The 17,694-nt window shown below is 47.9% G+C and overlaps 1 protein-coding gene across 1 annotated transcript in view; it reads left to right on the top strand.

Annotated features, from left to right (window-relative positions):
• Positions 1-17,694, top strand: part of PAPPA (pappalysin 1) — a 2,238,202-nt gene that overhangs the window by 400,915 nt on the left and 1,819,593 nt on the right. Inside the window, exon 2 of the mRNA XM_069609668.1 lies at positions 8,015-9,083. Coding sequence (XP_069465769.1) covers positions 8,015-9,083 — 1,069 coding nt within the window. The remainder of the gene's footprint in view (positions 1-8,014; positions 9,084-17,694) is intronic.

The following is a 17,694-nucleotide window of genomic DNA, read 5'->3' as shown; positions in this document are numbered from 1 at the left end:
CTTATGAAGGTATTCTTATTCACTGTCTCGAGAATTATGCTCATATCTGCCTGCATATTTCCAAATGGTTGCAATTCTTTCTAAGTGAGAGGACTCAACAGGTCAAACTTGCAACATATTTATGTTGTAAACAATCGTTGACCTTTGGAGTCCCTCAGGGTTCCTCGTCTTCTTAATTAATAAGGCAACAAGCCCTGATCCAGCGGGTTATTATCGTGTCTGGTCATGCCCCTGGGGCCCATAGTTACAGGACCAAGCATAGCGAGGGCTTTAACAAAGGCAACAGGGGCATTACCGGATGCAGTAATGGCCCGCCGGCGAGTGGCTTATTGCCATTAGTAACCCGTCTGTTAGACCGGGGTACTAATGTTGCTTTTTTTCGGTAGCAAGACGCGTAGCATTTTGCAGCAGGAACAAAAGAAAAAAAAACACAGTCACATTTCCCTTTCTGTGGCGGCCATAGCAAACAAAGAAAATGGCCACGATGGAAGGGGAGAAGGGACTACACATAGTCCCTTTTCCCTTTCGATGGCGGCCATTAGAGTAAATGAAAAAAAAAGGTAACCGAAAAAATGGCTGCCATAGAAGGGACTACTTGTAGTCTTTCTCCCTGTTCCATAGCTGCCAGTCACAGAAGGAACCTCGTAGCCGCGGCGGTAAGGGAGCCTTGTCGGTCGTTAATGCCCTGACGAGGACCAATGACCTTGCTTGTAACAAGCTCATTGCCCTCGCCGTGTACTAATATATATTACAGACAATTTATGCACTATTTTTGTTAAATACTGGTTTATTCTAATTCAGACATATTCCAGATTACCAGCTTCAACAAATACAAAATGTTCAGAATACAATGATTGACCTAATATTGCAACTTCCTTGTTGGAAATCCCTCACTATATGGCAATCTCTTTAGTGGATTCTGGTGAGAAGCCAGGTTAAGTTTAAGAAACTTGGCCTATCATTCAAATATCTACATGAACTGGCGCCATCCTACCTTCAAAATACAATGAATCTTTATAGACCAATGAGATCATTATGTTCTCCAGCATTGGATCTTTCATGGATTCACATGCTTTGAATATTCCCCGTCGTCAGGCTGGGAATCCCCGGTACATTATATAGACCCTTTCCCGTAGGAAAACTTTTTCGACGCTTATGCGTCCTATCCACCTCGTTTTGTATCATGCGTGCCCGTGCCGTCAGGACGTCATGATATAAATACAGGCCCCGCCCCCGCGCTCCCTCAGATTTCAACCGTCTTTCAAAGCAGTGGGATCTTCGTGTTACTACTAGTGATAACTAGATTGTTTTTTTGTCTGTTTCGCGTAAGCGAAGTTCAAATCTGGAGAATTATGTCTGGAAAGGCGTTATTTCGCCCATGTGCAACCTGTGGCCTCAAAAAGGTTTATGAAGGAGACGGCCACATGGACTGTATCTACTGTCTCCACCCGCACCACACGGCGGATACATGTGAGATATGCCAGGGTTTCTCCCAAAAAACCCTTAAGGACCGTAAAAGAAGGCTGGTCGACTGGCTTAATGACGGAGCGGGTGCCTACCCGGCTTCGGAAGTTGGCTCCACGGCCTCCAGGAGCAAGTCGGAGCCTCCATCGAAGAAGGTGCGGCCAGCAGAAATTCGCCCTGAGGACAAGCATAAGGGGAAACATGCTGGATCCTCCTCATCTCATAAAAAGCCCTCCTCCTCCTCATCATCTAAGACGGAGAGGCTGGCGCTGTCTAAATCCTCCTCAGGGGACCGTCCCAGGTCTTCCGTGAGTCGAGAAGCTTCAGCCGGGAAGTCGGCATCAAAATCGACAACGAAGTCTAAAGGCTCGACGACGACGACTTCCTCGTCGACCTCGGTGTCATTGACGATGCCTATTACCGTTCAAGCAGCAGCGGTTGGGATTCCTTCGTCGACGGAAACTCAGTCTATGGCTTGGCTGCCTGAGGTCTATGACCCGATCCCCCCTGAGGTCTTACTGCAGCCAGACACGGCCTGCTCGGCGGAAGGGGAAGGTGACATGGTTCTGCAGCCATTGGATTTAGGCTTACGGCCTTCCACGTCGACGACGACGGCGACGAGTGCGAGCGGGGGTATGGTACCTATATCATCCACGTTGCTGAACCCCCAGACAGTTTTGTCTCTGGATGTGCTTAATACTCTTCAGAAGCTACTACAGCGGCTGGATACCCAGTTCCCTCAACCTGGGACGTCATCGTCACTTCTGTCTGTACCTTCCGTCGACGAGCAAACTTGTACGGCTCGCTCGTCGACGAATCACCCATCGGCTCCCCAGGCGGTAAAAGATCGTCCTCGAGCTCAGGAGGAGGGTGAGTTGTCGGAGTCCGACTCTATACATGATGACTCTGGGTCAGACATCTCCCTGTCACCGTCGAGGGACCCGACATGGAATTCGGATGTAGAATTGGAGTCTACGAGGAGCCAGACACAGCCATCTCCCCCTGATGATGTGGGAGCCTTCCATGCAATGATGGGGAAAGCGTGTTCCGAATTCGGCTTGATTCCTGAGGAGCAGAGGAAAGACTGTTTCCTTTTTGACCATATGGGTCAAAGGAGAAAATCGGTATGTGCCATCCCAATCCTTGACCACGTGTGGCAAGAAGGTCTCAAAACGATGCGCCATCCGTTCTCGGAACCAGCCATAAAGGGACGGATCGAGAAAAAGTTTAAAGCTCCGGAGTCCACTCCAAAATGTCTAACATCACAGCCTTTGTCTGACTCGGTGGTGTCGGCGGCAGCAGCTAGGAAGGCCAGGGTCCAGCAAAAATGTTCAACGCCACCGGAAAGCGAGGCTAGGAGGCAGGACGCATTTGGAAAGAAGGTGCTCTCGGTCGGAGCGACGACAGTAAGAGCAGCCAATTCCTTAGCGATCGTGTCACGATATGATAGGGAAATGTGGCACAAATTAGCCCCTATCCTAGAACACCTGCCAGACGAACACCGAAAAGCAGCTATGTTACTGGTGCGGGACGGCGAGGAGGCCTCGAACCACGCTATTAATATCGCAGTGGACCTAGCAGAGTCTGGTTTCAAACAAATCAACCATGGAGTAGTGCTTCGTCGACAAGCGTGGCTCAAATGTACTACTTTCCGTCCTGAAGTACAGTACAAAGTCCTGGACATGCCATGCGAAGGGGAGCACCTGTTTGGCGAAAAGGTTGATGAAGCGCTGAAAGGGATGAAAGAAGACACGGATACTGCTAGGTCCCTCGGCGCCCTTCAAACGGGTAGAAATTTTCGCTCTTTTCGCCCTTTCAGAGGTGCTTCTGGAAACTCCCGCTTTGGAGCCTCGAGGGACCGTGGATTTAACAGGCCCTCGTACTCTTCACAAGGGTTCAGACGAGCGTCCCAGTCGGCACGTGGAAGCAGGGACTATCAAGCCTCCAGGCGGCGAGGCTCAGGTCCGTCGTCAACGAAGAACAAGCAAACCAGCAACCAATGACGTCCTTCGGAAAGTCCTGGGGGGTCGAGTCTCTCATCACTTCGACCGATGGAAATGCATCACCAAAGATCGATGGGTCCTAGACACGATTCGCATGGGTCATGCGCTGCAATTCAAAGACAAGCCTCCGCGTCTTCCTCCTTTATTCTCGACACAGCCCCACCTCCAAATCCTACGACAAGAGGCGGAGCTTATGTTGCGAAAAGGGGCGGTAGAGAGAGTTCCTGTGGCACAGGAAGGCCAAGGAGTTTATTCCAGGTTCTTTGTTGTCAAAAAGCCAAACGGCAAATGGAGGCCCATTCTCGACCTGAGGGTACTCAACAAGTGGCTAAAGAGCCAAAAATTCAAAATGCTAAAACTCCAAGAGGTTATCAGATCGGTGCAACCCATGGACTATCTCTCTTCACTAGACCTTCAGGATGCTTATTTTCACATCCCAATACGCCCACGACACAGGAGATATTTAAGATTCGTCGTCGGGAGAAAGCATTTTCAGTTCAAGGTCCTCCCGTTCGGGCTCAAGTCCTCCCCCAGGACGTTCACCAAGTGCTTGGCCCCTATAGCGGCCCATTTAAGGAAGGATGGTCATCATGTCTATCCATATCTAGACGACTGGCTAATCAGAGGGTCATCCAAGGAACAAACACGAGACAGTCTACGAGCCACAATGTCCATCTTACAGGAACTGGGCTTCGCAATAAACTTCAACAAGTCCTCAGTAGAGCCTTCGAGGACCTTGGTCTTTCTAGGAGCGGAGTTTCATACGCACACAAGCCTGGTGAAACCATCCAGCGAAAGAATTCAGAAACTTCAAAACAAGGCGTCGGAATGGAGCGGCGGTACCAGAGTCTCTGTGCGCAAGTACATGTCCCTGCTAGGGACCATGTCGTCCTGCATTCCGTTAATAAACAACTGCCGTCTGTTTATGAGGCCTTGCCAGGAATTTCTAGCGGACCGTTGGGCACAGAGCAGAGGTCGCTGGTCCGACAGACTGGTCGTCGACGAACAACTAGTTCAAGCACTCGGCTGGTGGAAAGTGTCTACTCACCTAACGAGAGGGATGCCTCTACTGGAACCAGAGTTCCAAAAGACGGTGGTGACGGATGCATCGCTGAGCGGATGGGGAGCTCATCTGGATATGTTACAGGTACAAGGCCAGTGGTCTTTGCAGGAGTCCTCCCTGCATATCAACCTGCTAGAACTGAGAGCAGTGCGATGGGCTCTGAAGTCTTTTCTTCCGCAACTGAGGGACTCGGTGGTGCGTGTCATGACGGACAACACCACTACGATGTTCTACTTGAGGAAACAAGGAGGGACACGTTCCAGGTCCCTATCGACAGAGGCACAGAAAATCTGGCATTGGGCCCTTCAACACAACATACAAATCTTAGCATTTCACCTACCAGGAGTGAAAAACGTGGAAGCCGATGCCCTCAGCAGAGAAATGAACGAAGTTCACGAATGGGTGCTGAACGACCAACAACTTCAACAAGTATTCAAGGAATGGGGACACCCTTCCATAGACCTGTTTGCAACGAAGAACAACAAGAAATGCCATCAGTACGCAAGCAGATGGCCTCAGCAGGGCTCACTGGGGGATGCGTTCTCATTCCCATGGACGAACAAATTCCTGTACGCATTTCCTCCTTTTCCCCTTGTCAGGAGGACGTTGCAATGGATCCTCAGGTACCCATGTCGGGTAATTCTGGTGGCCCCATACTGGGCCAGACAAGTGTGGTTTTCAGACCTACTACACTTAGCGGCGGCGGAACCGATGAGATTCCAGAAGACCCCCGACCTTCTGTCTCGACAGGAGGGTGTCGTTTGGCATCACGACCCGGACAGCCTCAAGTTGACGGCCTGGCTCCTGACTTCGCCGAATTTGGTCGGCTAACGATTCCGGAGGACTGTCGACGTATCCTGCAAGCGGCAAGAGCACCTTCCACAAACGCCTCATACGCGTACAAATGGAAAAGGTTCTGTCAATGGTGTGAGGATCAACCAGGTTTGGCCCCGCAATCGATTAGGCCGGAACAGCTCCTTCCATACTTGCTGTTATTAGCTCAAATGGGCCTGTCGGTGTCGTCAATAAAAGTACACCTAGCAGCCATTTCCAGGTTTACTCGTCGACGGCACTCGGCACCATTGTTCAGCGACCGCCTGATTAAGCACTTCCTTAAAGGCCTCTTTCGGAGTTTCCCTCCAGAGAAGAAATTTCCACCGGAGTGGAGCCTCAATCTGATCTTAACGTCTCTTATGAAACCTCCGTTTGAGCCAATGTCATCATCGTCTCTGAAGTTTCTGTCGTGGAAATTGGCCTTCCTGGTGGCCATCACTTCAGCCCGACGTATCTCAGAAGTTCAGGCTCTAATGGTGGACCCACCATACTTACGATTTTTCAAGACCAAGGTAGTCCTAGCCACTAACCCACAGTTCATACCAAAAGCTCCTTCGGTGTTTCATAAACACTCTTCTATCGTGTTGCCTACGTTTTTTCCGGAGCCATGCTCGGGAGCGGAGCGCATGCTACACACATTGGATGTAAAAAGGGCTCTCAAGTTTTATCTTCATCGTACGCAACCGTTCAGAGAAACGAGACAGCTGTTTGTGGCCTATGGGTTGGGTGCTAGAGGAAAAGCCATTTCAAAGCAAGGACTTTCAAGATGGGTGTCATCTACCATCTCGTACTGCCATTCCAAGGCAGGGAAGCCTCTTCTACGACGGCCAAGAGCTCATTCAACTAGAGCAGCGGCATCGTCGACGGCACTGTGGGCCGGAGTCCCTCTAGGGGACATCTGCATGGCGGCTACCTGGGCGACTACACACACCTTTACCCGCCATTACTGCCTGTCGCAGCAACATGCCGAAGACACCCGGATGGGACAGGCGGTGCTTCGACACCTATTCCAGTAAGGTAAGCCCCGGCTGCGGGGTGGCATCCTGTGGAATTTATGACTGTATGTGGTCCGTTTTTCCCTATGTAAACTATTACTGATGTATACATAATCTTAGGGAACGGCCTTTTGCGAAGAATGTATAGGGGTTTGCATGCACACCTCCTCTTGGGGGTAGTACTGCTATGTAATCTATTCAAAGCATGTGAATCCATGAAAGATCCAATGCTGGAGAAGGGAATAGTTTCTTACCTGTAACTCCATTTCTCCAGCATTGGTATCTTTCATGGATTCACATGCGCCCACCTGCCTCCCCTGATCATGCAAACCGGTTCCCCCACTACTTTGGGGGCCGAAATCTGAGGGAGCGCGGGGGCGGGGCCTGTATTTATATCATGACGTCCTGACGGCACGGGCACGCATGATACAAAACGAGGTGGATAGGACGCATAAGCGTCGAAAAAGTTTTCCTACGGGAAAGGGTCTATATAATGTACCGGGGATTCCCAGCCTGACGACGGGGAATATTCAAAGCATGTGAATCCATGAAAGATACCAATGCTGGAGAAATGGAGTTACAGGTAAGAAACTATTCCCTTCAAGCGGCAAGACCCTCCCTGTGGTCCCTGCATCCCAGATCATCCATAGAGGTGCCCGTAGATAATTCCCTCCCACCAAACATTTAGCAGTTTTCCTTTGTTTCATAAGCCATCAAATCCTGACTTTTTTGTTAGTCTTTTTCACTCTTTATTTATATTGTGCGATGATGCAGTTAATTATGTCTGTGGTGCGTTATAAGTATCAATTCACAATTACAATAACACCAAGACTAGAACAAGTTATTTGGTCGCCCCTCCAAGCTTGCACACCTTCAAAATGGCCTGCATCACATCCAAGGCTATGACAAACAATGTTCTATTCTCTGTGGCTGAAAAACGACCACCTTTGAAGGCCTCTACAGCACCATAGCCACAACATAGCCTAATTGGAATCTTCAGAGATGCCAGGAAGAAAGACGAAGTAAACTGGCCTTCTACTGCTACAAATACAGACATATGAATAACATACTGGCACACATCAGATTTGCCCCATTTCCCTTAAACCCAGAAATGAACTGAAGACCCTTCTCTTTAAAAGTTTCCTCATCTCTCTTTGACACCCGGATAATTCTGCTCTCTGTCTCCACTTTCCCTCCCCTGCTCTCCTGGGTATTCTCACTTTGTATTCACCTGTATTGTTTTAGCAGAGCGTTTGTGATTTTACGCTAGGTTTGCACTTTATAAACTCCATTCATACATTGTTAAGGGTCGAGGACACATTTTAAAATGCTTTTCCTAAAGAAAAAGAAAAACAGTGGTCTATAGGCGTGAGAGTTATTTTAGGTTTTGTAAAAAGATATTTCCGAAGGTTTTCCTGACACCTTAGGATGGTAAATAGATCAATAAAAATACATTCGTCTTTAGTGTGTAAAATATTGTGGCAATAGCAATTTTCTGGAAATGGCAGCCCTTGTATCTTAATGTCATTTTCCGGGCAAGTTGAGGAACCATTGTTAATGATTGTCTTGGAGGTATTGCTTGATGTATTTCTTGAAAACAATCACTGTTGCTCACCATATGTATTCCCTTTTATTTCCTCGTGGGCTGCTTTTAGGATTGTATGACAAATGCTCCTATGCTTCCCGTGATCGAGGATGGGTCCTGGGAATTCAGACCATCAGTGACTTGGGCGACAGAGACCCGCGCTACTTTTTTTCACTTAAGACGGATCGTGCTCGCAAGGTGACCACCATCACTGCTCATCGGAGCTACCTCCCAAACCACTGGGTGCATCTGACTGCCACTTACGACAGACGCCTGCTCAAGCTTTACGTGAATGGAGCCCAGGTGGGAACTAGTAGTGAGCAAGTGGGTAGCATCTACAGCTTTTTGACACGGAAGTGCAAAGTTCTCATGGTTGGTGGGAATGCCCAAAGTCAACATTTCCGTGGTTATATTGATCACATACAACTCTGGAGGACAGCTCGTACACAGAAAGAAATACTGTTTGATATGGGTCAGACTAAAGTCAGAGTAGGCACCCTTCTACCTCAGTTAGTGTTACAAGACAATTTTGAGAATGTGACAAGTACCTGGTCCCCCATGAAAAATGGCACTCTCCCTCAAATGGAATCGATTTACCATCACAGCTTTTTGTTGGACACTAGCCTCAACCTCCCTCCCTGTGGACAGACTGTCTGTGACAACTTGGAAGTCATTAAAAACTACAACAAATTCCCGAGCTTCCGAGAACAGAAGGTTGTGCGCTATCGTGTGGTGAACCTCTATGATGACCACAAGCAAAACCCTATTGTCAGCAAGCAGCAAATAGAGATCCAGCACCAGCACCTGGTGGAAGCCTTCAGACGTTACAACATCACCTGGGAGCTGGAAGTGCTGGAGGTAAAGAATACCTCCCTCCGTCGTCGCCTAATCCTGGCAAACTGCGACATAAGCAAAATCGGTGATGTGATTTGTGACCGTGAGTGCAATCATACCCTAACTGGATATGATGGTGGGGACTGCCGCTCTTTACCCACCATGAATTACAACAAGAAAAAGCAAAATGGTGTCTGTGACATGGATTGCAACTATGAGAAATACTTCTTTGATGGAGGTGACTGCTGCAACCCAGACATAACGGATGTCACCCAGACGTGCTTCAACCCGGCTTCTCCACACAGGTAAGCCCATGCCAAGTATGTCTGAGTTTGTAATGGTATAGATGGCAACTTTTGGATCACAAATTAATGAGTTGTTTAGGATTTCTGTTCTGAGGGAAATGCTGTTTTCCAACATTACTTTTAGCCACATTTAAAACAATGTAACTTTGGAGTAGGTAGACCAGGTTTGCGACATTTTGACTTTAAAACATGAAAGATTCTTGTGCCAGAAAATGCAAATCAAAATGTAGATGTTGTCTTTGTTGCTCAATACTGATAGAAGGGCATTGGGGTTTAGTAAGTGCTTTGCGGTTATATCATTTAGCTTTGCTTTTTTAGTCTTACATTTTTAGAACACATTTCTTGTATTTATCTTGTAGAAAGGCGTATCTTGCTGCTCTAATGTTAATTGTTCATCTTGCCCTGATTGCAAAAAATGTTCTTTTGTTTTGTTGGCCAGCTCTCGTTTTGCATTTAAAGCTAACCTGACTTGCAAGGTGTAAGGGCTACTACTATTTGATTTGTGCACGTCCCTTTTGATAAAAGGTAGGATATAGAGAATACATCAACTGTCAGATAAAAGGAATTAATAAAAGGTTGTAATATAAACATTCTGAAAAATAAATGAATCATTAAACAATGCATCATGTATCAACAGTTGAGATAATCAACAAGAAACAATGTAAAAATGCTTCAAACAATGTGCAGTTTTTCGGAATAAGATTGTGCAGGGATTGGACAATCAACAAGAGTGATCATAATCTACGGAATACTTAGTGATAAACTGCAGAAATATTTTTATATTTCTGCAGAGTTGGACATTCCACAGTAACAGATGGGAAATCTGCTGAAACTGGTCAAACATTTAAGAATCTGCAGGTGATTTTTAAAATCTGCAGAGAAGTTCGAAAGACTGTGCTCATAAGAAAACTGCAATTTGTGCAAAAAAATCTGCCCCTCATGATTCATGAGACATCCAACATTGAATACTTAACACATGAGCTACGGGGAATCCATTCCACATATTTTTGCAATAAACATGCCCTCTGCTAGATAAACCAGATTTGACATCCTATAGAACCATAAATAACAAGACATTCCGATTATGGTCATATGACCAACATCTGTGCCTCTACTGTGAATAGTATCCCCTTATTACCGCAACATACTCCATCTCAGCCTGGCCCGGGAAGAGGACAACACGGTACCCAGTGATTTCACTGCTGAAAAAAAAATAGAGGGGCACTCGATATCTTTTTTTTTACCCTCTATCCAACACTTTCCCCCAATATTCTAGGACTGTAGTTTAAAAAAATAATGTTTAATTCATTTTCAAAACAAACAAACAATCGATTTACAGTGCATGGAATAATGCTCTGAGTTTCACACTGATCACTGAATGTCAATTGCATCCCCATTCCCTCCCCCTTCACGGGCTTACTCCACCGCACGCTCTGCAACTGCTTCATGCGGAAGGGATTCCTCCTCTATGTCTACAACTGAGTCCTGGTCGCTTGACCAGTCCTGGGCTGGCCCATACATTGTAGCCACTAACTGTTTCCAGGCCGTCAGGGTTCCCATTTCCTCCTCCCCATAAGTATTACCAGCATCTTGCCATACCGCTGTTTCCGCCTCAGTCCATTTCTGGAGGTCCTTCCACCAGACCTCTATTCTTGGTCTGTGGCATGCCTTCCACCGCATGGCAATCCTGCGCTTTGCAAGTATATACGACAGGTCCTTCAATTCAACTTACTTGCATGTTTTAATTTGCGTGATCTGGGGAACCCACCCATCATACATGCCCATGCCGACTCAATATCTTGACCCCTCTCCCGTCGAGTCTCTGTGCTACTTCCTCCCAGAATTTACCAATCTCTGGGCACGCCCAGAACATGTGCACCATCTCAGTGTTTTCTTCTCCACATTTAGGACACATTTGCCTATCCATGTTTTTGAATTTGGCTATCCTTTGGGGGTCATGTATGCCATCTGGGTTACAAATAACGTTATCTGCTGTAATCTCGCATTCCTTGACACTTTCTTGTGATATCTTTGGGCCCGTTCTCACATCCCATCACTCATAGGAGCGCCCACATCCTCTTCCCAGTCCTGTCTTAGTTGTATCACTTCCTTCCCCGCTTTGGACATCAATAGCTCATATATTCTAGATATTTCGTGCCCTCCCTCTGCTATGTCATACATTGTTTCGATGGTGGCATTCGGTAGCTCCTCTAGTACCATTTCTGACCATGTCTCTTTGATCCGCTTCCTCATTCTAGCATATGTGATATGTTGCCCGCTATGCAACCCCGTTTCCTCCACCAGCATCCCAAACTCCTTGATCTCCCCTTCTTGAATTACATCCTCTATTGTTGCTATCCCCACCGGCTCCCAGTGTTTTCTAATCGTCTTCATTAACTGTCCATCTGCCCCCGTTACTGCTGCTAGTGGCGCTTGCAGGGAGCATGGGGTTGGGTTCTCCATAACCTGACAAGCCCTACGCCACACCTTCCATCCCAACGTTAGCATCTCTGAGCGTTCTCTCATCTCCTTTTCAGGCAGCCATATTATCTCTTTCAGGAAGAACGGGGCACATTCCAGTCTCAATAATCTGGATTCTGCTGTTGGGTCTTCTGATAGCCATTTAGCTACATATTGTAGCTGGCTAGCCAAGTAATATAGCTCATAGGAAGTTTCTGCAAATGCTATGTAGTTTGATAAAAAAAAATAGTCTTGGTATCAAATATGGTATATTCCCGAAGTAGTGTAATAATCTCGGCAGAACCACCATTTTCAGCATCGCACCCCTCCCCATCATTACCAGGGGGATTTTCTCTCAGAACCTCATACAGTTTTCTATGCCCCTTACCGCCCTCTCCGTATTGTATTGATGTTCCGCCTCCACCGTGTGGTAAATGTCTATCCCCAGGTATCTAAACGTATTTGTCTCCCATGGTATTTGTAGGATTGGTAGCTGATCTTGTGGGATCCCCACATACCTGCCCAGCGGGAACATGCGTGACTTTTTTGGGTTCACCGCTATACCAGATAGCGACGCAAATCACTTCATCACATCCAGGATATACTGGAGGTTCTCTTCGGGGTATCGTCAATAAAGCAGTATGTCATCTGCGTACAATGAGATGAGGTGCGGCTCCTCTTTAATGTTGATTCCTATTATGTCATATTGCTGCCTCAGGTATTTCGCCAACGGTTCTAGTGCCAGTATATATAACATAGGGGACCACGGACATCCCTGTCTAGTGCCGCTGCTGAGTTGCCACCTTTCTGATATTATCGCTCCTTTCTTAACTCTGGCCAACGGTGCACTATATAGTAATTTGACCCACCTAAGGTAACCTGGGTCTATCCCGTAGTTGGCCAGAGCGGCCATCAGCCAAGGCCATTTAACCTAGTCGAATGCTTTTATTGCATCTAGTGATACTATCGCTATCTCACTTGAGTCCCCTTTGGTGTGTTCTATGACTCGATGCAGCCGCCGAAGGTTTTCAGATATGTTCCTGTGAGGGACATAGCCGGTCTGGGTGTATGAATTTATCAATTATCCCTTGCATTCTGTTTGCCAGTACCGCCGTGAGTATTTTACTGTCTTGGTTGAGCATCCAAAGCACCCTATATGAGCCACAAACTTTGCTCGACTTATTGGGTTGGGGTAGAGGGACAATAATCGCCTCACTTAGGGATTCTGGCAATCTTCCCATGTCATATGATTCGTTCAGCATCTCCAAGAGTGGGGGTAGAATCTCCTCGATATACGCTTTATAAAATTCACTAGGGAATCCGTCGGCCCCTGAGGTCTTGCTAGTGGGCAGCTGCCGTACCACGCTTCCAGCTCCTCTAGAGTTACGGGGGCATCCAATGTATCTCGCTCTTCTGCACTACTTTTCGGCATGTTTATGTTTTCTAATACCTCCTGTATTATCCCTCGGTCACTCCGTTCTGCATCTCCATATAACTGTTGGTGATATCTCAGGAACTCCCGGTTCACGCCCTCTTGGGTGTCCTCTATTTGCCCATCTTCCCTCACTATTTCTCGAATTGTGGTCCTGGCGGTGTTGCTTTTATATAGCCATGCTAATAGCTTCCCCGGTTTGTCCCCTCCCCCGTGCTGTCTTTCTACATATTTTTTGTAGTTGAGGTTACATAGTCTCTTCCAGCACCTCATGCATTTCTGTTGTAATTTAAGTATGGCTTCTGCATCTTCTTTAGTGCCCCCCTCTTTACTTAGGACCCCCTCTAGCTCCACCTCCGTTTCCTGCTGTTCTTTTGAGATCCCTCCTTGTAGTCCTTTGGATTTGGCTATAGCTATCCCTCTTACTACTACTTTAAAGGCTTCCCAGAGTGTCCGGGCCGACTCAACACTCCCAGTTTTAGTTTCAAAATAGTTTGTCATTTCTTCTTGCAGGTCCTCCCTAAATGCCATGTCTTTCAGGGCCTCGGCCTTGAGTCGCCAAGTTGGAATCCTGGCCCTTGGGGGTCGGTATTGCCACCTCAGGATCAGTGGCGAGTGGTCTGACAAAACCCTTGCCTTATATTCGGTCATTGCAATTTCCGCCAACAGCTCCTGTGTACTGAACATATAATCAAACCTAGTGTGTAGATTTTGCGGGGCAGAGTAGTGCGAGTACTGTCTGTCCCGTGAATGGTGCTCTCTCCATACGTCGGCCAGCCCAAAATCTGTCAATATTGACGGCAGCGCCCTAGCGGCAGGAGTCGGTCGGTCTATTTTTGTGTCTGATCTATCAATTTTCAGGTTCAGCGTGCAATTGAAATCGCCTCCCCAAATCATCACCCCCCCAGGTACGTGCTCATTTTACCGTATAGTGTCTTGTCTTGAAGTATGCCACCGTGTCCTGGTTCGGGGGCGTACGTATTTATGATACATATCTATCTGTTTTCCACCAGCCCCTTTATTGCTACTATCCTTCCATTTGCATCTGCTGTGGACTGTAGTACCTGGAATGGCACATGCAGTGCCACCCAGGTGATCACCCCTCTGGCGTAGGCAGAATATGTAGCTCCCACCATGGCCCCCCTCCATTTCTTCTGAACCACCTTTAGTTTGTCGTTCGAGAGGTGTGTCTCCTGTACTCGGGACTCAGTGGGGCGATGTCGCCCTATCGGCGCATCTACTACTTCCACTAATAGGGATAAAGCTTTAGTAAATATGTCCATGGTCGGCTGCTTCACTTTGCCTTTGATTCCCTTTTGGGCCATTTTGTAGGTGCTCTTCTGTTCCCTAGCAGCTCACTTCTTGTGGCGGTGCGCTGTGTCACCGCTTTGCTTTCCCCCCATTGGGCCCCTGGCGATGGTGCTCCCTACTTCGCTTCTTGCTCACGACGTGGGCCCGTCTCTTCTAGGAAAGAGCACTGCGCCTTATGTGCTTAGCGTGTGTTGTTTGAACTTCGCTGCTCTATTTAGGGCCTTACGGTGCAGACTTGCAGCAAGTCGCTGTTCCGGCCTGTCCTTCATGTGTGGCTCTCCTTTTCATGGGGCTGCCTAATTCACTCTTTCACTGTCCACTGCGGGCTCCACCATGCCACCTCCAGTTCTTACCTATAGTTCCCTGGGGTTCGTTCCCCTGGCCACTTCACACCTTCATGGTGATGCAAGCCCTTTGCACGTGCTGAGGTGTGTGTTTGTGTTGCACGCTCCGAGGTCCCCCTTGTCTAGCGCTATGGGTGTTGCGGGTTGTGCAGGTCTCCTGCCTCCACTATGTTACGTTTTGCTTGCAGCTTACACTGTGCTCTCCATGTGTTGCACCGTGTGGGTTCTGCTGCTTGGGGCTGCCTTGCTTGCTGGGGCTGCTTATTTGTGGGGGTTGCCAGTTTCAGCTGTATCTCAGCGACATTGTCCGCCCCTCTACAGCTCCATGCGTGGGGTTATTTCTCTCTTCTCTGCGTGGCAGAGTTATATCTGGCAGCTACCTTTCCTTCCCTTTCTCCTTTATTTTCGCTTCTCGTGCTCTGTGGTGGTGCGCCTCTCCGGTCCACTCGCCAGGTCTGGCACCTTATGGCAGTGTGTGGGGGTGCCTGCAGCCCACTGTTATACTGTCCACAGTTTACTCCACCATGCCTCCTCTGGTCTGTACATCTGCATACTTGGGGTTTGTCCTGCTTGCCCTTTTATTACAGTCACAATTTTGCCAACTGTTTGCCATGTGCTATAGTGAGTATTTATGCTATACACACTTATGATGCCACGTGTTATGATTGTTGCGGGTAATTTTGCTCCCCCGCCGCCTTCATGTAATACTGTTCATTCAGCCCTCACAGGGCCATCCTTACGTTACGTCCCATAGTTACTGCTGCCTGGGACCGCCACACCTGCCGAGCTCCTTTGTTGTGGGGGCTGCCGGCTTCAATTATGCCCCAGTGATACCATCTGTCCCTCTGCTGCTACGCACGCAGGGCTATCCACGGCCTGCGCTGTGTGTCAAGGCTATGTCAGACAGCAGACTTCCATTATGTATCTCGGGTCTCCCTGCCGTCCCGTACCACAGTAGCTGCTCGCTCCACGTTTAAAGCAAATTAACAGCAATGTGCTTCTCACACCTTCCTCTTCTGGGATTGCAGCCAAGATTATTCCGCCTGGATCTTGATGCCAGTCTAACTTTTGCATGCACCACGCAGCAATCCTCTCACGCGACCACGATCCGTTGTTTAATTACTTGGGGCTCCTGGTCGTCCCCTGTCGCCGTATCATCCCGCTCCACGTTATGTGTGAGCCAGCAGCCTGCGCCTCATGTGTCTATTGTCTGCGGCGGCAGTGTCCCGATGCACTCCTCAGTGCTCCCAGCTTTCTCGAGTTATCCACACTGCCCACTCAGGGTCATTAGTAGAGATGCGGTCCGCACTGCATACAATAGCCGCATCAGCAGCAGTCCTCCGACGCACTCCTTGGGGGCACCCAGCCGTTAGGAAATATCAGAGCCGTACGCTCCGCGTTGTGTGTGTAATCTCGGCTTCTTGCTGTGCACACTGGCCGCACCTGAACTGACGGCAGTACTTATCGCAATTATTGTCCACAAGCCCGTCGGCTGCTTCCTCTCCGGCGATGGACTCCCAGAAGTTTTAGGGGTCTTCGAGGATTCCTTTGTTGCCAACCGCTGCCATCTTTTTATTTGGTTCGCTCTCCGGGTCTGAGATACAAAGTAGCTCAACTGGCACTGCACTGCCCCGAGCGTTCCATCAGCAGGCTCCTCCGCTCCCCAACCTACTTATGTACATTTAGTGTGCTTTTGGGGCTGGAATCAGCTGTAAAAAAGCATGCGCTGCACGGAACAGAGTTACGGATCACAGAGCTCTCAGGAACTGCAGCCTACTCCATGGCTGCCTAGCCACACACCCCTAGGACTGTAGTTTGTTTATATAATTGCACCAGTCCTAAAATATGTTGGGAAGGGTGTTTAGTGGGTTAAACAAAAATATCTAATACCCCTCGATTTGTTTTCCCAGCAATGGAATCACATGTAACCGACAACACACTCAGCACCTCGTATTTCCCCATCACTCCTTTGACTATGCTGCACATGCACCCTGTTTTGGTTTGTCACACACTCTCTTTACCCTTCTTGAAGAATAAATGTTTCAAACACATCCCATTAAATCCCCGCCTGCATGGTTCATCTGTCAAAAGCCTGGGACGTATCGAATATCTTACTATCTGTCACTTGAACAACACCATTCCCATAGCTATGAGTTAAGCTAGTTATTTCTCAGATTTTTCCCTCCCGGTAGAATCCCAGTGCACATGTCCCTGTTTCATGCAGCCGAGAACAACCCCCTATTTGCTTAACATAGATGACTACCTCCTTCCACCGGTCCAGCACAATGTGACATCTCCAGGAAGCCGACCTCCCGGCCCTACCCCTGGGGATCGTCAATGGCTGATCGGGGACTAAATAACTTCCTTGTAGTATGCAGAAACATTAATTTAACTATAGAACTGCACAAGATATTTTTTGTATGCAAGTGGCTTTTAGTCCACTTCTCTTCAGTCGATCTGGACCCAGGGCCTCTTCACTATTCCGCACTCCACACATTCTCTCTCTCTTGGAATGGCCTCCACCGGAATATAAAAGCCAGAACATCAGTGGATTTGTTTAAGACCAGAATTAAGCCCCACTGGTTAACCAAGGAATGGGCTTTTCCCACCCCCTCACTTGCCCTCGCCAACTTACTCCAGCCGATCCCACTCGAGATTGTCACACACATATGCACACAATGTAAATATGCACATTGATCACTGCCCAGGGATTGCCCCCATCATCTGTATTGCTTCCGATCAACATAATTATTGTTTGCAATCCCTAATATTTAATAAAAAGGAATTAATACAAATGCAGTGGAAGTGGGCACATTTTCCACCAAGTGCTAATAACAGTTGACAATAGTCACCACCCAGCAGTACAGTATTGTTGAGTGGAAACCATGTGTGCTGCCGCATGGGAACTATGTGTGCCACCAGGTGGAAAACTTTCCAGATTTGAGAAGAAGTATCTGATTCTCAGAAAATATTGACAGCGGAGATCTCAACTCTTCCTGTCGTTGCGGGTCTCCTCTGCATGGTATAAAATTCCATGTGAATTGATAGAGCCCATCACACCACA

Source organism: Ambystoma mexicanum, chromosome 8, assembly GCF_040938575.1.
Source record: "Ambystoma mexicanum isolate Mex_15411 chromosome 8, UKY_AmexF1_1, whole genome shotgun sequence".
Classification (NCBI taxonomy): domain Eukaryota; kingdom Metazoa; phylum Chordata; class Amphibia; order Caudata; family Ambystomatidae; genus Ambystoma; species Ambystoma mexicanum.
Note: the sequence above shows the minus strand (reverse complement) of the source record. Positions and strands in the feature narration are given on the sequence as shown.